The 22,608-nt window shown below is 50.3% G+C and overlaps 1 protein-coding gene across 2 annotated transcripts in view; it reads right to left on the bottom strand.

Moving 5' to 3' along the window:
- Positions 1-232: 232 nt before the first annotated feature.
- PCDH1 (protocadherin 1) overlaps positions 233-22,608 on the bottom strand; it is a 52,957-nt gene continuing 30,581 nt past the window's right edge. The window contains exons 5-6 of one of the 2 annotated variants that reach the window (XM_040603277.1): positions 2,974-3,016; positions 965-1,072 (exon numbers count right to left, since the gene is read on the bottom strand). In XM_040603277.1, the coding sequence (XP_040459211.1) occupies positions 2,991-3,016 (26 nt within the window). In that variant the 3' untranslated portion in view covers positions 965-1,072; positions 2,974-2,990. Of the gene's footprint in view, positions 1,073-2,973; positions 3,017-22,608 lie in introns of both variants that reach the window. The other variant, XM_040603276.1, reaches the window with a different exon arrangement.

The following is a 22,608-nucleotide window of genomic DNA, read 5'->3' on the forward strand; positions in this document are numbered from 1 at the left end:
TTTACAATATAGAACATGAGTGTGGGCCGGACGCTGCGCTCCTGCGGGCTCTTCCACGCAGCAAACCATTCAAAGCTGGAACTTGCTCCCTGTGGTTTGTTTCTGTTTTCTTTTTTTTTTTTGTTTTGTTTGCTTTTCCTTTTTTTTTTTTCCTTTTTTTTTTGTGTGTTTTTTGTTTTTGTTTAAACGTCTTTTGTTTCAAGGACAATAAAAAGTTTCGATCAGGCAGGACTTGAATGTCATTCCTAAGATTCGTATTTACAGGAGTCTACAGCAAAGAGACAGGCAGCTCGCTCCCCGTGCGTGGAGACACCCCTTGTCCTATGCCCCAGGAACTCCACCAGCTCTGCGTGGACCTTTGGTACGTAAGCCCTTCTCCCCAGCCATGCCCTCCACACCAGGAGCCTGCCCAGCCCTCCCCAGTAACGCAGCAGTTCGGAGACACGCACCCGCAAGTGCTCAGAAATAGGGGTTCGGATGCTTTCATCCTTCCCACCCACCCCCGGCCCCAGGAAACAATGGGTTAAAAAGACGCTCCTCTCATCCCTGCCTTGCCCTGCTCTGCTGTCCACAGAGCCCACTGCCTGGAGAACTGGCCGCAGGAGTGATAAAGCATTGAAGTTTAAAATGTTCCTCTGGACACTGGCCTCAGAAGCGCATCTGCTCCCTGCCCCTCACACCCAGCCTCACAGGTAAATCTCCCTCTTGGTGGTCTGGGACGAGGGGGTGGTGGCTGGCTGGAAGTCCGAGGTCTGGGTGAGAGGAATTTCCTCCATGGGAGAGTCCTTGCAGGGCTCATGGCTACTATTGGAGAAGGCACTGTACGTGGGGAGCAGGCGGAGGTTGGCCATTTTGGTGCTGCGCTCTTCTGAGAGTCTGGGGCTGCCATTCCCGACTTGCTCTTGACTCCCTCTGTCTTGGTAAGGCACAAAAGTGGAGAGTTTGAGGGCGTTCTTGGGCCTGCGGCTAGGGGAGGACTGGCCGGGCATCCAGCAGGTATCGGAGTGGCCGAACTCTGTGCACTCCCGGGTACAGGTCCCAGTCATGGCTACATCGGGCAGAGGCCGGAGATCTGCAGGGAACCAAGCAAGAGCATCGTTACACACACACAGATACCACCAGCTGGATGGAGCACAAGGACGAGCAGCAAAGCCTGGACACCTCTGTCCTACCCACACCCTCCCACAGTGGGAGGGCACAGCCAGACCCACAGCCACCCAGGGAGCGAAGGCAGATCTGGGAGGGGTACGCAAGGCTTCTGGCAACTGATGCCTCCTGTCCCAGGTCCCCCTGGACAAGCATCCTCCCTGAGGCAGGAGCATGCAGGGAAATGGAAGTCAGAACACAGGGCAGAGCTTGCTGAGCCCACCCCCCCTGGAGACAAGCATTGCACAGGAGGGGCTCCATAGCCTGGATTTGCACAGCAGAAAACAGGCTGTCGCCAGACGCATCAGCCCACAGCTATGGGCACCACCTGGACCCTGCTAGGCTCCATGAACTCCCTTTGTCCAATGCTTCTGGGCACCACTGACAGCTTCACCATGCAGAGATGGGGAAATGCCCTAAACACAGTCAGGTTCCTCACTGCCCTGAGGTACAACCATATTTCTGGAGCACCATCCTTGGGCAGTCCTGCCCTGCTCACCATCAGGCATGCCAGGCCACCTGCAAGCTTCCCCAAGCACCCCATCAGCAGGAACCCCAAAACCAGCCAGAAGTCCTCAGACATCAGCTAGTCTCCCGCAGAGCCTGAAATCCCCAAGCGCAGCAAAACACACATGGGCAAAGCCACGTCTCGCCCCAGAGAGGCTGGACGTACCTGATGCTCACGAGTCCCTGCCCCAGGAGTGCCCAAGCCTCTCTGTGCACCAAACACCTGCCCCTGAGAGAACCAGGAATCTGAGGGCATCGATAGCTCCCTGCTCCTGGGGGAAACTGACCACCAGCTACACCAGTTCATGGTCTGGTGTCCTCACACACCAACCACCCTCTACCCTGGACACTACAAGGCCTTCTTGAACCTTGGCCATGTGTCCTTTACACAGGGAGTACCTGTCACAAGTCTTCAAGGGCCAAAATTTGGCATTTCCATGCAGAGGTGAGTGTCCCCCCAAAAGCCATCCCAGACACAAGCCACTCCTTGCCATCTACCCCAGCCCCCCCCCCCCCCCCCCCCCCCCACCTGGGATGTATCACTGCCCACTACCACAAGCACCTGCTGGCAGATCAAGCCTGGTGCTGATGCTGAGATGAAAGGAGGGACTGCTCATGACCTTGAGACTGTTCTGACTTGCAGACATCCCTTCTGGTTCACAGAAGTCCCCTCCATCACCCAGAAGCTCATTCCACTGCACTGCTGACAAACTGCAGGCTAAAGGAGGGAGATACTGAGGACCTCTGGGCATCTGAGACTTACAGGGCTTTCACCAGCTCAGGGCTTGCCCCTTCCCACCAGATACACACTGGTGCACGTAATCCCTTCCTCCCAAAGGACAGACCCATTGGCAGTCCCTCAGCCCTGGGAAGAAGCAAAGCAGAGCCATTCACACCATGCTGGGGGCTCTGACCTCATCAGCACGACCCTCCTGCCACCACTTTGGGGCTCTCAGACACAGGCATCCCTAGAGTCACCCTAGCACAGCTTTCACACACAGGTAAACCCAGGATGGGAGGAAGGTCTCTGCAAGAGAAGGCTCCATACAATGCCGGGAATGGCTAAAGAGACGGGCATGGAAGAAGGGGCAAAGTTAGCAGCAAACCAGTGTGTAAGCATATCTTGCCCTAAAACAGCCCCAGGGACTGTATCCCAAATTCTCAGCTCCTCCAGGTGCTGAGGCACCCTGGGTGTTCCCCGGGGTTCCTGCAGAGGCTCTGGCACCCACACTGCTCCCCATGCTGGGAGCTGCCTTCTGTGTCCCGTCCCCTGGCGCATATGTATGCTGTGATATCCTGGCAGAAGCCATAAGGACATACCTCAGCGCAGACCCCCTTCACAGCCTGCTCCGCTCAGGGGACTCTAATGAGGAGCAGAAAAAGGACGAGAGGGTCACATCATTGCACAGCCCCCAGCCTCCACACCCACCCTTAGGATCCTTCTGGACCCTTCAGCCTCTGCCAGCCCTCCCCATCGCATTGCACTGAGCCCCACAGCATCCCTCTGGTACCCGCTCCCTTCAGGAGTCCCTTGGCCTCTCCTAGCTCTGCTCCAGCCTCCTTCAGGCTGCTTGGCCACCACTGCTGATCTCTCACTAGTTTCTCCAGCCTTAACAAAGCCTCACTGGAGCCCACTGGTCCTCACAGGACTCACAAGGGAACTAGAGGCAAAGCCTGAAGCCACCTGGCTTGCGGCACCCTGAGCCCCTCTGTGCAGAGGGGTTGGGGCTGTGCATCACAAGACAACGCGCACACACACACACGGATACAGCCCGGCTGGATGCATCCTGACGTGCTCATGCACCACAAACGGGCACGCTCCAAGGAACCATGCGCAGGGGACAGCCATGCTCATGCTGCAGGGTGCAAAAGCAGGAGCCCAAGCATCACAGGGGACAAGATGCCCACATAGGCCAGTGTGAGAGCATAGCCTGCAGTGTGTGTCCTTGGGGTCATTCTCAGGGCTGGCCACAGACCAACTGTCCTATTTCCTGAGCACGTGGAAAGTCGCCTTGTTTCTTTCTCCTAGCTACAGATAGAAAGCAAGATACAAAACCAGAGGCAAGACAGTTCAGTTTCCATCTCTGCTCTGTGCAAGTCAAAGTAGAGACTGGAGCCTGTGTCCCAGATGATCCGCCAGGTCTTCCTCCGAGGACAACAGGATGCCCCGGTGGCCACCGGCTCAGTCAGTTTGAGATCGTGTTTCGCTTCATCTGTTCAAGAGCCTGTATCGCTGTCTGTCTCTCATCCACTTTCCTACTGGACAAACGGGACAGCTCATCATCGTTTCCACTTCCAGAAACGCCTTGGTGCTGTGCACTTCCAGGGTGGGGAGTGGATGAGTGCCATCACTTCTTGCTCTGGCAAAAGTGATGCTGAGTCTATGGAGAGTACTGGCAGGACTGAAATAAAAGCTACCTCTCCAGTAAACAAAGCTATGGTGATTTCCTTGTGCCAATGGCAGCTTAGAAATCACAGGATCAAGCAGGAACTCTGTGTTCAGGGTCTTTTATTCTGTTTTCCCCATTGTCTGTTTCTGGCACTAAAGTCTTTTTCCAGTGTTGTCCCTTCACTTGCAGTGAGATGCTGGCATCGGAGCTCTGCTGCTAAAGAGCGTATTATGTGCCATGAGCACAACCCACTCCGCTTTAAGAGCCCAGGAACGGGGCAGGGTGTAATTTGTGAATAGCTGTGATTTAGAGCAAACACAACCCTATGGCCTAATTCTCAGCACATGACGGTGGTTCAGAGACTTCGATGTGCCACCACAGACAAACAGAAATCTTTCTTTGGGGGTAAACACTGGTGGAAATTTTCCCCACAAAGTGCTGATTCTGAATGCCCTGCAGTGTGGGGAGGAGGCAGACCCCAAGCCTCACCTCAGGGTCGCGGTGTCCACTTCACCTTACAAAGTATACTCAGGATTTTGGATCCCTCCTCCACCCCAGGAATGCAGTTTTGTGACTCTGAACCCCTGGAATCTGACAGAGTTCCCAGGTGATGAAGAGGATGGCCATGCCCTCTCCAGCACCTCATGCCTCCACAGCATCCTAGCTGTGCAAAGGAAAAGCGATGTCTGTGCAGCTGCCATGTTTTCCTGAGCTTTGCCCTCTCACTGTGTTCCTTTGGAGGGCTGGCCCATCCTCTTATCAGCATTCCCATGCCAGAAGGCTGTACTTCTCAGCCAGGAGGGTTGCTGTGGCTGTTTGGGCATTCACAGTCCTCACAGTCTTCTAGCTCTCTCCTTCCTACAGCTTTGCATTTCTCTGGCATCCTCTTGTTAGCTGCCTCCAGGCTGCTCTGCCTCAGCACATTGCATGGGAATGAATCCGGGGTAGTAAAAGTCACATCCCTTTGAATATTTCAGATCAAAAGGGGGCACAGCTGGGGCTTTACACCGAGATGCATTCAGAGGTGCATCCTGGGCCCTTGTTCTGGCTGGAGGAAGGGAGCTCTTTCGAGCTGTGGCTCTGTTCTCATGCTGGTGTGGCTGTTCTTGTCTCCTGACATCCAGGGCACCTCTGCTCTTTGTGAAGGAGACTGTGCCAGGCCGTCTCCTCCGGGAAGAGGCACATATTGGTGCTGCTGCTAATTATTTCTCTCTATAGATCCCCATGCAGGGCAGAAACACATCCTGTTGCAGCCACTTACAAGGGTTCCTCTAATAGTATTATTGCTCTGAGTGGGGGATTTCAACAGTGTACTTGAGTACTGTTAGACAGGAGACAAAAGCAGGCAGCCTCATTCAGCAGACACTTCCATCTCCTGCAGGAGATGTGCAGAGGTTCGCTGCAAGCCAGGTAGCTTCAAGCAGAGGCTGATAGCCAGCCTTAACCACTGGGTTTTTTTGCCACCATCTGCAACATCCACAGATTGGTTTGGTTCTCTCCTGTCTTCCATTTGCATCAGGTATCAACACTGTATGTGTGGTGTGTGGTGCTGGGTGAGCAGGGATGATGCAGCACAAGAGGCCAGATCTTGTGGGAGAGGGGATGTACTGGAGCAGCTCTGGGAGGAGAGACAGTGGGACTGTGGGGACGTGACACAGCAGAGCACGGCAGAGGATGCAGAGAAGCCTGGAAGGGAGGAAGGGGGAAGCACAGCATGCTAGGAGGGACTGGAGAGGTTCAGTGGTACAAAGAAATGGGGCATAAGATGGTGTGGGGAGAGCAGCTTGGAGGAAAAGCAGGATGCTTTCCTGAAGCGTTAGATCAGAATGACTCATCTTTACCCGGTGAAAAAGAGAACATTGGGCACTAATTTCAGTCAGCTACCCCCATTCAGAGCCCAAAAGCACTGTACCTCTTCTAGCCTCAGTCAGGGGGTACAAGGGTGGAACATGCCCCACACTGCAAACTGAGGGCTGGGGTACAAGGTATTTCTTTTAAAATGTCAGGCAAGGATGCGGTGTTTCCAGTACAGGCAGCTTCATCACCTCTGTTGTCCTGGTGTGGGCACCTGGAAGCACCCCTTCCCCCACACCGAGCCCTCAGGCTCTGCAGACCACCTCTTGGACATCCCTTATGGTGGTGACCTCCCATGACATCATATCCCAGCAGCAGCGTCCTCTCTGCCTGCCCCTACAGCATCTCTGCAATGGAAACAGCCTTCTCAGTGCTGCTCTTTCCAACAGCTGCCTTCCTGGGGCACAACTCCTGAAAGCAGGCACCATTGCCCCACTCCACCACAGCTTACTAGTGCTGTTCTCCTGCACCACCCCCCCCTCCAGGTACCACTCCCCGGAGTGCTCACACCTACAGGTACCATTGCCTACAGCACTGTTCTCTACAGGCACCATTCCCCTACCGCGGTACTGCTGACAGGTACCATTCTCCCATGCCACTGTTCTCTATAGGTACCAGTCCCCTACAGCGCAACTACCTACAGGTATCATTTCCCTACAGCGCTGTTCCCTACAGGTACTGGCCCCCATGGCGCGGTTACCAAAGGTACCACTCTCTCACAGTGTTGCTCTCTATAGGTGCCATTCCCCCGCAGTGCCGTTCCCGGGAAGCACCAGTCCCTCGCAGCGCTGCTACCTACAGGTACTGGTCTCCCATGGTGCCATGTCCTCCAGGTGCCATGTTCTATGCTGCTGCTCCCTCCAGGTATTGCCTTCCCCCGCACACACACACCCCCCCCATTGTCTTCCCCCTAGGCACTGCTGCTCTAATGGTGCCATTTCCTCCAGGTACCATGTTTTACAGCACTGTTCCCTCCAGATACCACTCCCCTGCGGTGCTGCTTCCTCCAGGCACTGTTGTTTCATGGTCTGTTCCCTCTTCACTACCCCCTAACAGTACAGCTGTTTGGATAGCATGCCCCAGCATCCTGTTTTCTTCTACCAGCAGCCCCATGGCTATGCAATGCTATGCTGTACTATTCTTCTTTCCATCCTGTCACTACTTGCATGAGCGCCTTGCACTATCCAACCTCCCGATTTACTCCTCTCCGTGCCTTCCCTGCCCCACAGCAGCATGCCCGACCCAGTAGCCTGGAGAAGTCCCCCTACAGTGGCAGCAAGAAATGCTCAACAGTCCATCCCCATGTGGCCAGCTCAGCATGAGGTTCCTTTGGTGGAGAGGAGCTCAGTGGCTCCTTCCCAACACATCATCCCCTTGCAAGGGCTTTTGGGAGGGGGCAGTTGTGCTGTAGGTAGCTGTGGAGCCATGATCTCCTTTGCAAAGCCCAGACACAAGGTCGCCCTTCAAGGTCCCCAGATGAGGTAGCCACGACCACCGCATTATCCCCAGCAGGGAACGCCCACCCTCTGGACACTGGGGACCAGAGTGGCAAGCTTGCCTTCTGCACCTCTTCAGTCTGTCTTTCCAGCCCCTTTCTTGAGCAGAGCCCTCTACCTCCAGAGCAGCACAAGCACAACACCAATTTCACTTTCCAGGCCTTGGGGAAGGCTGCTGGACTGTTGCCCATTTCCACAGCGATGCTCCAGTGATCAATGAGTACAGAAATATCAGGAGCTGAAAGCACAAGCAGAGAGCTCCCTGCAGTCCACGTCAGTCCCTATTTTTCCTAGACTGAGCTAACATCATCCCTACAACACCCAGGCAGACGGTTTGCAGGACCATTCCTAGCACTACAACACCCAGACAGACGGCTTTGGGGACCAATTCTAGCACTACAACACCCAGACAGATGGCTTTCCAAACTTAACACTGTCACTACAGCACGCAGACAGATGGCTTCTGGTATCTGAGACCAACCCAACACTGCCCATAAAGGTGGTTACTGCAGTTCAACGCCACACCTACAGCTCTCAGGGCAATAACAAGCAACACCCGCTCTTACAATAAATACTGAGAAAGATCCTCAGACTGATGCCAGCACACAGATGGATTTCTCCTAGGCACCAAAGTCAAGAGCTATAACATGCACAGCCTTCTCCCCCAGACCCTACAGCACTGAGCATCTCTCCCTTCATGCTAAACAATAGTATCTAAACACCAGTACAGACAGCTTGCTCCAAAGTTAATGGCCTGTCAGCCCCCAGATGCACACACGGATCAAACCATGGCCTCTGGAGTATATTACAACAGCACACACTAACTGCAGCACCAAAGCAAACAACTTCCCAGATCCTGCCAAGGGTATCACAGCAGAACCAGCACGTAATTAATGTGGACTGATGCACCCACCAGCCTCAGCCTCACCAGGACAGGTAGTGCTAAACCACTTTGTCGGCAGCGAGGGTCTGAGCCCAGGCTCCCAGAGGACATGTTCTTTCCTTGCTTGACATAGCTGGAGCTTGAGGGACCACTTCCCCGCTGCCGTTCCTCCTGCAAAGTGCAGGCGGCTGTGCGACAGTGGCAGGCTGGCTGGGACAGTGGCAGGCTGGCTGGGAAGCGGCAGGCATTCCACCACCACATCACCAGAGTGACAGAAGGCAATCCATACTCCATGCCAGCGGCAGGAGCACCCAGACGGATGGCTCTGAACACTGACCGTGATCCTGCAGGGACCCCGCAGAGGTCACAGGGTTTAGCAACAGACAACAGCACCCACGGGACTCCCAAAACCACCATCTGCCCCCCAGCTTCTCAGCAATATCTGCAATACCCAGTGAAACAAATTCAATCCCTCTATAACAGACTTTGTGCTTGTGGTGCCACTTACATGACCTCCTACCCTGGCACAGTTACATTAAATTACTGAATAATTATGTTAAGAACTATCCTAATAGGATTACAGGGTTCAAAGGTTATGAAATGCCAAAATTAGGATTGCCCATGCAGTCTTAATTTGCTTCATGAAAGTCTGCTTCATGATGCAGACCAGAATGACGGTCTGCTGTAAAACCTTTTCCTTGGGGTCCCTTTGTGCCTCTGGGGAAGAGGACAGAACCCCCTGGGAGATACATCAGGCTTTTGGGGAAGATGAAGCTTTGCCAGTGAGACTCTGCCCCACAGGCTACAGAAATTGGGAAGGTACAATGAAAGGGTCAAGAGATCACTGAAAATTACTTCTCTAAAGCTTAGGGCTGGAGGACAGCAGGATTGCTTTACTATTGAGAAAAACTTAGCAATTTCCTTTCCTACCTCCTTTTGGAAGTGAAATACCTGGACACATTCCACTGCCACTTTTCAAAATATTTGGTAAGTGGCACGTCCAGTGTGAAAAACTGTGTGCTTGCGTTCAAGTTCACCAGAACTTCAAGCAACTGAAAACAAAGTCAGGTAATGAGCATTACTGGGCAATTCTCCTCACCCACGTTGTATAAAATACAGTAACAAGTCTAGCTCCAAAATGAAATCCCAGTTCCTATAATATCCAAACACCATCCTCTGGCCAACCAAGAACTTGAACAAATAACCACCAGAAAGTCACGCAATAACCAAACCAAACCATGCAATAACCAAATCACCTTCCCAGCCTCATTACTTGCTGCTGCAGTAGCACACAAGAAACAGTGGGCAGCAGAGCTACAGCCCTGCTACCTCCCCTGGCCAAGGAGGAGGGGCAGGGAGCACAGGGCTTTTCTGGCTTTGGAGTCCTCCTTTGCAAGGGCTAATGATGGTTATGTAAATCGGCAGAGGAACACCACCTGCTATCCCCGGGGCTGTCAGCTCATGCATGCCTTGTATGCGCATTCCTGCTACCCAAATACCTACACAATTGCTCCTTTCACATTCCCACCTTGCCTTTGCTGATGCCCTCCTCCCTGCCCCTCCCCCCCCCCCCCCCCCCCCCCCCCCCCCCCCCCCCCCCCCCCCCCCCCGTGCACAGGACTCCTCCCAGGCCCTCCCAGTGGGGGTCCCAGCCTGGCTCTCCCTGGGGACACATGCAGAGCCTCCTGCCATGTTCCGGCTACCGGTGTGCTGCCAGTAGATGGGAGGGGGTGACCAGAAGGGGCCAAGCCACCAAGGACCAGCAGTGCCACCCATGGCAGTGAGAGCTCCAGCTACCTCCCAAGCTGGATACAGGGTGCCCACAGCCGAGGTGCCCTTGCCCGGCCCTCAGGTGCAATGCACCCTGCAGCCTGGGTCTGCTGCGTCTGGGTGAACAACAGCAGCAGAGCTAAGGTTGGGGCCCTTGTGGCACCAGGTCCCGAGGAGCTCCTGGTCTGTATTATTATGGGTTGCTGACATACAGTGGTCCTCTTACCCTATCTCCCTCCTCCCCTCACCAAGCATCGCTGAGACAAATCATGGGTTCTGGAGGGGACTGGAGACCTGTCCCACGGACCCTGCATGAGGACTGTGCCCTGCACTCCTGCCACTGTTCCAGAGGCTGAGGACACTTGTCTACCTGCACTGAAAGCCTTGGGTCAGCAGTGGGGGCAAGTGCCCCAGGCCACCCCACAGCTGCCAGGCGATGTGTTAAAGAAGCAAGGCTTCTTACAGAAGGAACCAAAGCGGCTAATCCTTGAGCTTTACCTTGGCCTGAGCCTGTGGAAGGCAGGGCTCTAATCCTCTGACTCAGCCTCTCTGCCCAGGCCCAGGGAGTTGGGGGGAGCACACGGAGGGGTCCCCTCCAGCCCATGTCCCACACACACTTCTAGGCGAATTGCAGCATCCCCCCCCCGGGGCTGGCCTCAGCACTCTCCATCTGCTGCAGCCCACCACTCCAGTCAGCCTTCCTGCAAGGGTTAATCTTCCTCTCTAGAGCTTCCCAAAGCTAATTAGAAAGAGCCCGGGCAAGTGTGGTGGCAGACACCGCTGCACTTATCTCCCCACTTCTGGGGCTCTGCCCTTATCATTTAATTAAAGCTGCAGCCGTGCTTCCCACCCTGGCAGCAACTAATCAGGGAGGGCACTGGAGCTTGAGGCAGCCTTTGCCAGTTTGCCAGGGAAGAAGCGGGAGAAGGGCAGGGAACATGCCCCAGGAAGGACAATAAAAGGGAGAAGAAGATAAAGAAAGAGCCCCTTTGTGCTGTCAGCCCGTGCATGGGAGGGCAGCGAGGGATGGAGCCCCAGCCCTAGTCTGCCAGCTGCAGTGCTGTGGGAGGGGGAGATGCAGGGTCCTCTCATCTCTGTATGGACATCTGCCATGTCAGCCTGGGAGCAAGCCAAGAAAGTGACCTTCACCACAGGCTGGCTGGGAGACACTACAGGCTAGCTCCATCTCCCAGGAGGAACAGAACCCTGGATCCCCCACCCCGCCCCAAAGCAGCTCTCCCAGCAAGGCATGCTCAGAGGCACCTTGACACCAGAGCCCATGCATGCTACATGCCCCAGTGGCACAGAAAACCAGGCTCAGTCCTCCCACAGGCAAGGAACAACCTATGCCATGCAGTACCCAGCACACCAAAGAAAACTGGGGACCCCCAGAGTACTGGGGAAGGGGCATGTCCGGGAGGGATGACATCAAGCAACAGCAACTTCATCAAGCTCCTGCATCAGGCCTCTGCAGGAGGGCGAGGATGCCTAAGCCCTAAGAAATGCTGCTGTTTGAAGGCCACACAACGGTGTGTGGGCACAGGTACACAGGGGTGCATGCTGCCATACGTTCAAAGAGAGACTCAGACATTTTGGGGCAAACAACCCCCAGCCAATGCTGACAGCTTCCGTGCCAAATTCCACACCTCTTTTCCAAAGCATAGTTAAGCTAATGGGTCTTGAAAAGAAACTCTTATAACCACTTTGTTTAGCAGGGCTGAGACAGCATGTCTTGTTCTCAAAAAACAGCTGGAGCACCTCTGCTAAAACTTAAGAAAAAAAGAAATCAACCTGAGGGAAACCCAGCATGGAAAATTTAAGCTTTAGTGTTGGAAATCTGCTGAAGTGATAAGCAATCGAAAATAAGTCTGTATAATACAAAATGTCAAGCAACCTGAGGCTGCGCAGTCTATATAACGATCCCCATTGCAGGTTCCAAAAGCTGCTCTGAAAGTGCAGCTCGGCTGGGAGATGTATGCAAGTGTTTGGCATGTTCCAAGCAGGAGGAATAGAGCAATTGTTTTAGCCTTATGCCATTGCTGTACAGACCTTTCACTGCTCCCGAGAAGGGTGGACCTCTCCCACCACCACTCACCTGCTAGTCACTCAAGTCTCCTAGCATCCTAACCACAGGAGCAAGAACTAATGCACGATACTTTAAATTTTTTAAAATTCATTTTCAGCAAGATCAGTTTTCTCACCTCACCCACAGGCTTGTGTTGGACAGGAGCGAACAGGCAGCCACAGGCGCAGCCTAGGAGTGCGTTGCAAGGTGCACCAGTTCATGTGCACAGGGACTTGGGGATACTGGTCTGGTTTTATGAGTACTCCCTGTGTTTGCTCCTTGGTGGCTGCCCTTCATTGTGCGCTTCTATTAAAGCTCTTGTGTCAAGGAGAAAAGAACTGGCATACGCATGTCTGCCTTTGAACAAAACCATTGTTAAGCTCCATCAACAATTTAATAATCTTTCACCAGCAGGACAATGAATCGGGGGAAATTACTCTTGCAGGGGGGGCCGGTAGCCACACAGCAAAGCATTGTTCCAGGCCTTTGAAGTCACATAGGTGTTTAACTGACAAAAGAAATCACAACTTTATGAAAAGGGCTTGCCTCAACAAGGGGATCTGGAAACAAAGAAAACCAAGACCACTCAGAGAGAAGCAGAGCAGGGGAGAAGGAAAAGCCTTTGGAAGAGAGTCAAGGCAGACCCCAAGGAAACTGGGAGAGGAAATGGCAGTGTGGATGTGCGCTTTGTTTTCTTTCCACAGATTTTTCCTGGGCTGTTTAAGAGTAACGTGAGCACATTCCATTGTCATTTCAAATTTTTTTCAGTCTGTTCTGACTGCAGAAACTTGCTGGTTGCCTGAACCATAGCATAGACACTGAGGAGGAAAAGGCCAGATCCTTGCCAGAATTTGTGGTGGATATTTGAAGAATCGGGGGGCCCGCACTAAACTCAGGGCTGATACGCTTGGGCTGCCCTGAGGAGGAAAGGTTTGTCTGCTGATGGAGACAGACCACCACACACTGACCCGGCTGCCACACCCAGCCACAGAGAACCAAAGGCAGATGAAATCCAGCACACAGCAGTTTTGTGAGCATTAGACCAGGGGTACAGTCACAAAAATTTGGAGGAATGATCTGACACCAAATGAGGGTGCCTTGACTGCTGATTGCTTAAGATCAAGAGTAGCCCACGCAGGAGAACCTGAACTTCTGAACTACCCAGCCCATTTCTCTGCAGTGAAGAGACGTGCCATAAACACAGCTCCGAATGCATGTTATTGATGCCTCAAACTCCTACAGACTCAGAGGTTGAAAATCCACACTGGAAGCTAGATGGGGAGAGATTTTGTGGCTGGCACATGGCAGAAACCGCATACACACTGGTCAAATCCTCCTGTGGTGCAGCCAAAACACACACCAAGAAATCAACCCAGGTGGCTAACATTTCTGAATTGAACCACTTGCCATCTTGCTGGCACACGATTCCCCACTGAGGCACTGAAAGGATTCGCAGTGTTGATAGCCACAGCTGGAGAGAAGTCACCTCCTCGTGTAAAAATAGGACATATCAACACCAATGCAGCTTGCTAAAGGTGCAGCTCTGAGCAAACAGGAGGATATCAGCATGCTGATGCAAATGAGGAGGTTTAGGAACGAGGCAAACTGGTTGTGGTTTGTTTGGGAAAACCCAGGGGAAAAAACCCAACCATATCCTGATGAACACTAATCTGCCCCATGTTTGTTATTAGGATGGCAGAAAGACAATCTTGTGGAAGAATAAGAGAAAGAAGGATAATCATTTCCGAGAGGGAATATCAACCTCCAGCTACCCCTGGGTGCTGCGGTTTACACACTGCTGGAGGTTAGATGCAATAAAGTTTGCACCACTGGAGGGAAACCTGCCAGAGGCAGTCCTAAAGGCACAGGATGAATAAAACACACTTTTAAAAAGGAGTGAGGTTTAAACCTGCTGCCTAATGTCCTAGCAGGACAATGGAGATACATCATCACCTTGCATTAGAAGCAGATTGGCAAAGGGGATTTGCCAGCTCTGTCACCCCCAAAGCACAGCACAAGGGAACAGCAGGATGATCACGAGAAGATTTTGATTTCACGGTCCAACAGAGCTGTATGAAAAACTTCCAGATTCAGTCCAAGGGCATAATTTTTACAGATTGTTTTTCAAAAGAGAGAAGATGGTACTAGCAGGTCTGCTTCTTATGCATAGTCCATAGCAATAGAAAAAATGTGTGTGGCATTGAGCAAAGCAGCAGTGTACCTGTTTGAGAGAGCAGCCCAGAACTGTACAGGTAGAGAGCTCAAAAGAATCTGTGATTTGAGAGGTCTAGGATCAGCAATTGACCCTTTGAAGGAAGCCATTAATCATCATTAAGGAGGTTTATGTCCTAAGGGACCAAGAGGCGAAACAACAGGAGTCCCGTGTCTTATGGTGTGGGTTATCAAAGAGAGAAAACAGGGCTTGGAGAATGAAAAACAAAATGCATGTGGGCAGCAGGGTTTACCTGCGGCGGGGAACTGCCTGAACATGGGAAATGTTTGGGATTTGGCTGCTGAGGGAAACTGATAGGGTGAACAATAACACCAAAGCAGCATTGTTTTCAGGAAAGACAAGATATTTGCCTTCTCTCACTGATTTATCTGCATCTCTGTGGGTGCCCCTTCCTGTGTGGCTAATAAGCAGCAAGATGCTAGACACAGAATACACAATTTATTTTGCTTTTACTCATTTGCTTTCCAGATATAATAAGTCTTGCTTTTGTCAAGATCCCTGTTGTCTGAGTAATTTCATCTAAAGATCCTTAAGGAACAGAGATCTCTATATCCCTCAAAGTTTAATATCTTGGTTTTAGCTGGCATATTTTCAAGCAATAACTTACACAGCCGAAGAAGAAGAAAAAGATTACTTCTGTCTAATTGGCATTATACTAATTACCAGCAAAATACATCAGGCAAATATCACATCTACTCGCTCTCTGTCATTTTACATTCCCTACTCCATCTTCTCTTTCCTCAGCAGCTATAAAACAACACAACACGCTGTTCTGACACATCCCTGAACAAAGATCATATCCTAACCCTCTCCTCCTCCCTCTTGCTGCCTCTTTGTTTTTTCACTTCCGAGTAAGATTGTTTAAACCAGACACAGACATATAACCGATCAGAACTGCTGTGGTTTTATGAACTCGTGCCCATGTACGCCAGCATCGTGCTCTTCACTGCTGGACCCCTTCCCCAGCCCCAGCCAGTGTTTCTTGTACAGAGGTTTTATGGCTGCCCATGTAAGAACATTTTACCTTTTATTCCCGAATAAGCATATGAACACAGGTAGACTAAAACAGAGGCACACATCCTCTCACACATGGGCCATCTGAGCTGATTTATTCCCAACTCTTGCCGGTTTACCCTAAATGATTTTAAAAATTAAATCAGTTAAACCTGATAATGCCAGTCTTAGGCTGGAGTAAGGGTCCTGAGTGTAAATCTAAGCATCTCCAAAATCTGCCACAAGCACTGTCCTCATCGTCCAGCTCGTTTTGAGGTTAGCCTGCTTTCACCTGGTTCAGAGCAGTCCTCTGCCAGACAAGAGCCCTGGTGCAGTTTTGGTGGGGGTGAGTACTGTGGAGGAACCCTTCCCAATGGACAGGATGGATGAAGCAACACTGACTGAAACAGTTTAGCCTAGCAGACATGAGCTGTGCTGGGGCAGTTGGCCTCAAAGCCCAAGAACAAGATCTGGCTCTTATTTTCTAGTGATACAGCAGTGGAAGAAGCACCCATGCAGGACTCAGTATTCATCAGACCCTGGGTGGTCCTGTCCTTCCATCAGTGAGGTGCAGCCCTCCTTTCCCACGAGGAAATCATCCCACAGGGATGAAGCCCGTTGCAGGGATTATCTGGGAAGCCTTGTGCCCGGTGCAAAGGCACAGGCCCCTTCTCCTGTGGTCTGCAGCACCAACAAACACGGACAACTTCTCACTGCATGCCTCTGAGATCTGTCTAGATGTGCCTGCTTGGGAAAACAGAGCCCTCCAGCCATGAAGTACATATACTTCCCCCATTTCTGCTTGTTGAAATCTTCTTGTCCTGTTCAGACCTGATAGAGGGCTGAGGTGTTGGAAAAGGAGCCCAGGTCCACCCACACTACCCAGGGAAGAGGGAGCTAACCACCACGTGGCTTCTCTACACCGCTGTTGTGTCAGCCCTGGCCCTGAGCAGACTGCATGGTTGCATCAGTTCACATGAAATGAGGCCTGGTTCCTGCTGGGGAACCTCAGCTTTCTGAAAGGCAAGGCAAATGCCGGGGCTGATACGGTTAGATAACCTCTGAGTCAAAGCAGCCTATCCTTGGTATCTCTCGCCAGATGCCATGACTAATGTTAGATTTATGGAGTGTCCTCTCTGCAAGTAAAGCAAAGAGCTAGCGTTACAACCACTTAATGGAGGTGACTTCAAATCAGGATGGATGAGAGCTTCTGGGAAGGAGACAGGAAGAGAGATTCATTAATAGTGAGAGCAGAAAGGATAAAATACTGGGGAAGAGCGAACATCTGAGACTGACATTTGACCTGTCTCAATAGCAAAGCCCACATTGATTTCACTGGGGATAGGAATGAATCCCTTATCCTCTATCTCATGCCTGTGAGAGGGATTTTCCACCTGAGGGATCTACACCTGACCGATCCTTCAAACTCAGGCACATGCTATTTTTATGAGAAAGAAAATGCAGTGTGAAGTCCTCAAGAAGCTCAAATAGGAAACTTCATAAGCTTCTCTAGCATTAAGTTTAAATCCAACACTAAAGCAGTACCTTTACATGTGAAGATGTACTGCCAAGCAGGAAGTTTTATAGAGACATTCAGGAGCATTCAGAGGCAGATAAAGGGGAAATAACTGAGTTAGATCACACACGAGCTGGAAATGGCATGTCAAATTACTTCAAAAGAAGCTTTCTAAGGAAACAGGTCTTTGAAAACAACAAATTGTCTGGCACTGCTGAGGGATCTTAGTTGTCTACTGCTTTTACACTTGGTCGCTTTTTCTGGTTTAGATGTATTCTAAACCTGAATGCCGACCTCATCTGGCTGCTCCCTGCCTTTCTGCAAAATCCCTGCTTTCAACAAGTTCAGCTCTTTGTGGAGCCACAGAGCAGCCAGGTTAGGAAAATTGCTCTGACTGAAGAGTAATATGGCCAAAAAAAGTGATCCAGCAAAACTTCAGCCTGATCAGCTCCCCAGTCCAGTTCATCATGCAGCCAGACAAACAGCTGCGTTGGCACAACAGAGCCTGTGGCACAGGACAAGGATGAGCCAACCAAGACAGAGAGGAGGGGAGTTGCTCATTTTGGCACTCTTGCTAGCAAAATACATGGGGTGCTGGCTGTGGTTAACAGGTTCATCAACAGAAATGCTCATCACTCAGCTGCTGGCTCTCCCCCATGGATGTCACATGGACCACCTGCAACTGCTCCAGAGCACCTGTCCCAAAGGCAGGACACCAGCTTTCAAGCCCTGTTCAAATGCATATTTTGAATTGATACAGAAAACACAAAAGAAGAATCCGAAGGAACTTCATCCAGCCCCTCATTCTGAGGAAATGCTCTCTCTGGAGAGCAACATGGTACAAAGAAGGGACCCACCCTCTTGTTCCTGTCTCAGATCTGATCCTGAAAGCTTCTTCCTGTAACACAGTATAGCAAACTTGAGTTGAACGCATGAATAGTTTGAGGATGACATAAACTATTCTTTGGAAAATAGACTTTATACCAAAGAAGGGGTGTTTAGATTTGGTCCAGATAAGAATACCGTGCATGACCATTTACATGGGCATTTGCAACCATCACAGGCAAAAGCAAAAAAGACCTAAGCCCTGTGAAGACTGAGTGGCAGTAACCTGCACCTCACTTTGCAGCCACCCTATGAAGGTGAAGAGTTCCCTGTTTTAATGTCACTAGGGCTGCAGGAATGCATGTCCTGCCAGGTGAGAGCTATGGTATTGAGGTGAAATGGTGGTGGAAAGTGTTCCTGCCCTGGACTGGAGGAGGTATCTGACATTGTTTGGTCTCCCTGGTCTGGGACACTGGGAAATCCTCCTTTCCCTGGGGCAGTAGAAGTCGCCTTCCCTGCATATGCTCATTTATAGTTCTTAGATAAAAATTCTACTGTCCCATCTGTTTGCAGTTGGATCCTACAAAAGTCTCAAAGTTTGCTGTCGAGCTGACAAAGCCTAGTGAACAGGGAAGAGTGGTTCCAAAAAGCAAGGTGAGTTTTGGGCTAGCTTTCAGCACACTCTCCAAGCCTGGGGTCTCTGCAGTACTGCCCAGTAAATCAGCAAATTTAGAGCAGGGTCACTCCTGGAGATGTGCACTCATGATAGTGCAGGGTGAGGATCAAGTTGGGTAGGGCTTTCAAAGGAAGAAAGAATAAAGATCAAGAAAAATGACAGGATTTTCTCCACCCAGTAGGTTCAGAGCAGGAAGAATGTGAAGGACGTAAAAGAAGGAAGATGACACTCGCTAATTTCCATCATCTTGCTACAGAGAGCAAGAGGGAATGGAAGACATCACAGCTCAGACCAGGATCACAAGGAATAGCAGAAAACTCCAAAATCCAATCTCAAATGCAGGAGGCACACATACAACCATAGGGACCTATATATTCTACAAGAGAAGGCACCTTCCTGCTGAAGTATGAAAACTTTCGTCTCTTGAGCATTGACTCAGAATGACTGCCCTGCCTAGATTTTTCATAATCACATAATGCAACCACAGTTCAGGGACAGAAAGAGTGAAAAAAGTAATCAGAATCCAACAGGGAAATCTGGTTCCTTCAAATAACTCCTCTAGAGATGTCCAGGATCTGCCACAGATCTTTGGAGAACTTGAGGACAGTCTTACATGTGCAAGACCACATAATCCTATGGGACAAGAAAGACACTGTCAAATAAATTATTAAAGCTATTTTGGACAACATCTGAAGCAAGTAGCATCCTTCTTAGAAGGTCTTGAGAGGATTAAAGACATCTCTGTAGCTAGTAGTAATGTACTTGTTACTCAGTCTGGAAAAGAAAAAACAGCTGTACCCTGTTTACCCTGGGATCTTTGGTACAATTAAGGAAGGTGACCTGGTTGATGTGGCATGTCACAACTGCTCTGACCTGAATGGCTCTTTCGTAAGAGACAGTTTACCCAGACACGGGTGCTGGAAAATACGGAAAAGAAGAAATAGTGTGAGAACAAGTTTGAAATTACTGCTCAGGCAGAAATGGCATGTTGAAACCAAGATGGTGTAATCCATGACCATTTGCAATCTGCTGGATGTTGTCTCTCATGATACAAATCTTTTCCCACATCTCTCTTCAGTAGTGATTAGGAAAATCAGAAGCTGTCTTTGGGGATGAACCAACATTAAGTGAAGAAAGTAGAGAAGCTCACAATTTATTATGAATAAATGCATGCCTGTAGAGCTGAAGACCACTGAGAAACCCAGATATGATCTGTAGAACTAGATGAGATGCAAAGATGGTCAGGGAGAGTATGCATATGCTAAACAAGAGCAGGACTTGGAAACTACTAGTAATGACAAAACATCTGCAACAAGTAATTCCAGCCCTGATGTCAACAGTCGTGTTAAAAAAGAAAGGGCGGCAGATCAGCTAAAAAAACCCGCACAAGATCTCAGCTAGAGAGGAGTCCAGGCACCAGTCAGACCCAAGCCAATGGTCCTCAGCTGGTCAGATGTGTGACTTGCTTGTCCTCAGCAAAAAAAGGGGAGACTGTGCACAGCACCAGCCAGAGACCATATCTCTTTACTTCACAGGCAGCAGCATTTATCCTGTCCTATGCTATACCCTCCGTTTTCTCCTACAAGGTGTGAGATCTTTAAGCAACAGAAGAGGTCTGTGTACCAGACAACCTATCTGGGCTCACCGTGGTGTTTGAGCAGGAACGGCACAGAGCTAGTTCGAAACCCACATCCCAGACTGGAGCCCAGTAAAAAGCATTCCTCAGCGCTCTGCAACAAAGCAAAAATGCTGCAGGGTATGTTTGAAAAAAAAATCTGCAGACTGAACATGTGCCTGGAACACTTTCTGCAAGACAAAAGGGACATTTAAAGATAATGAAAAAAAAACCCAACAAAAAAAAACCAAAAAAGAAGAATAGGTTTTAAGATCTAGAGACTTCACTCTGCCAGAGAAAAGACACAAAGTAATTTTTTTTGTCCCATCTGCTGGCTGGAAGGAACTGAACAATAGCACTGAGAACCTTAAAAGGAAGCTAATGGTTGGACTGATACTAAACAGAAGACAGGAGCTAGTAGCTTCCCAGTGCTGCAAATCCATCTCATCACCATGAGTATGAGAAGGGACCGCTGGCTTGGGAGTCCCCTTCTGAGCCACTTGCCTTCTCAAGGTGCTGTGCTATTGCAGGGTGCACACACAGCCCAGTGCTAGCCAGAAGCACCTCTGTTTGCATACGATGGACACACATGCTTGTCATGAGACTATAAAGACAAATCCTAGCAGTCACGTTATCTCTGTGCCTGGTGCTGCTATGGATGCCACTGAGTGCTTCTGGAGAGCTGTGGGCTATCATCTGGACACATCCACGCTGCTAAAAGCTTGTTGGCAAATGGGCGATCATGCAGAGAAAAGAATTATATGAAGGAACAGAAGAATTCCAACTATAATCAAGAGCGTAGCAAAGGGGAGCAGGAGGAAAAAATCTCCCCAGGCTGCCTTTGCGAGGGTTGCCAAAAAATAGCACATACATCCAAGATGTGCCAGATGTTGCTGCTGCCCAGGAATGGGGCTGCAGGTCTGTGGTGGTGTCATGAGCACATGGCAATGGCTGGGAGGAGCGTGAGGAAGGGTGGGAGGAAAGGAAGAGAGACCCAGCTGCCAAAATGTCTTGCCTTGGCTCTGCTCACAGTAAGGGACTTGACTCAGTTTTTGAGTGTATCAAAAAGAACTTTAAATGTTGACTTGCTTGCATGCGATCTACAAGCATGCATCAAGTGAGGTGTATTCTAATATCATAAGCTTCAATGGAAAGAAACGGGAGCTAGAGAAGGTCAAGCAGAATTTAAGCATAGGCTTGTGAAACCAGGGGCAGGGAGGATCTACCATTGGCAAGGCTCATCAGAGGCTTCACGTACTTGCCACCATTTGCAATCTGCTGTCAGGATGGGCTCTTTCCAAAGAAGTGCTTCCGTACAGCCATGGTGAGATGAAGAAATCACAGGGTGAAATTTTATGGCCTGTGTCATGCGGGGGGTTAGACAAGCTGCTCCTTTTGGCTTCACAATGCATCAGCCTAGCAATCTCTCTTGAAACAAAGAAAAATCTGGACCAAAAGGGTTTTATTAAGTCCAGCAGTCAAACCCTGGAAGTGGTATCTCAATTCAGTTGTTCAAGCTGTGCTGAGGTGTACAGAGAAAGTAGGAGTCCGTAAGAAAAAGGCTGGTCTTGTCAGAAAAGCCTATGGCCGTGAACCAGGCAAGAGGGTTTTATATCTAGCGTTGCCACAAAGTCCCAAAGCCATGCTGCTCGCATCTCGTATGTCACAGCTGCCCGGAGGCAGACGATGCAGCCTCGGCTTTGCCGTCCAGGAGCAGCTGGAGACCTGCCTCACGACTCAGGAGTACTGAGATGCTATGGTGGCTCTCACCTTCCAAGAAGAGCAGACCGAGAAGCTGCCAGCTCTTCCGGGAGTCACCCAAAGCTAGCAGACATCTCAGAAATGCAGATTATAATTTTCTATTTCATTCCCTACCTATGGTGGAATTTCTTCCCTGGAAGGAGAGCTATGAGGATAAACTCATTAACATCTGTGAAGTACAGATACTACTGCATCAAGTGCATTGCAAAAGCTCATGAGATGATTGTTAATTACATATGCAGTGTGGGGTTGTAACGGCATGCATTAAAAATGGCATGGGGTCCTCATTTCAAATAACAGGGATAAAACAGATTAAACATTTGCCCCTGTCCTCTGGGCTGAAGAACATAATTCTGAAATATTTCATCCAGTATATCATCATCTCAGGTACCTTTGTACCACACAGGGACAGAGTGAAATGCCTTCATGTAGCATTTCCTAAATTGCACATATTTGGTCCTGTAATCTTACTAAATTCTCTCCATCGTCAACTGAGAGAGACTGGCACTTTCATGATCCAAGCTCTGCATGCATTATGGCAGGGCAGATCCTCTGAAGAGCAGAATCACTCCCAGGTTCCTTCCAACTAAAGCAAATCTGTGATACAGGGGGAGCAGATGTCTTTAGCAAAAGCAACGGGTGGCCTAGTGGGAGACTGAGCTTAGTTCCCAGCTCAGTGTACCCCACAAAAGTAGATAACAGCATGGCAAAATGTTGGGGAGGAAACAGTGGGCAGCTAGGTAAAATACCAGGGATGACAAATGCCTGGGATGACTGAGGAGCTGGCACATCAGTGCCAAGATACTGGAGAAGTCTTCATCAGAAACATCGTAATTCCTCCTGAAAAGGACCTGGCTCAGCCCCTGCAATACAGCATT

This window comes from Falco naumanni, chromosome 8 (genome assembly GCF_017639655.2).
Source record: "Falco naumanni isolate bFalNau1 chromosome 8, bFalNau1.pat, whole genome shotgun sequence".
NCBI classification, from domain to species: Eukaryota; Metazoa; Chordata; class Aves; order Falconiformes; family Falconidae; genus Falco; species Falco naumanni.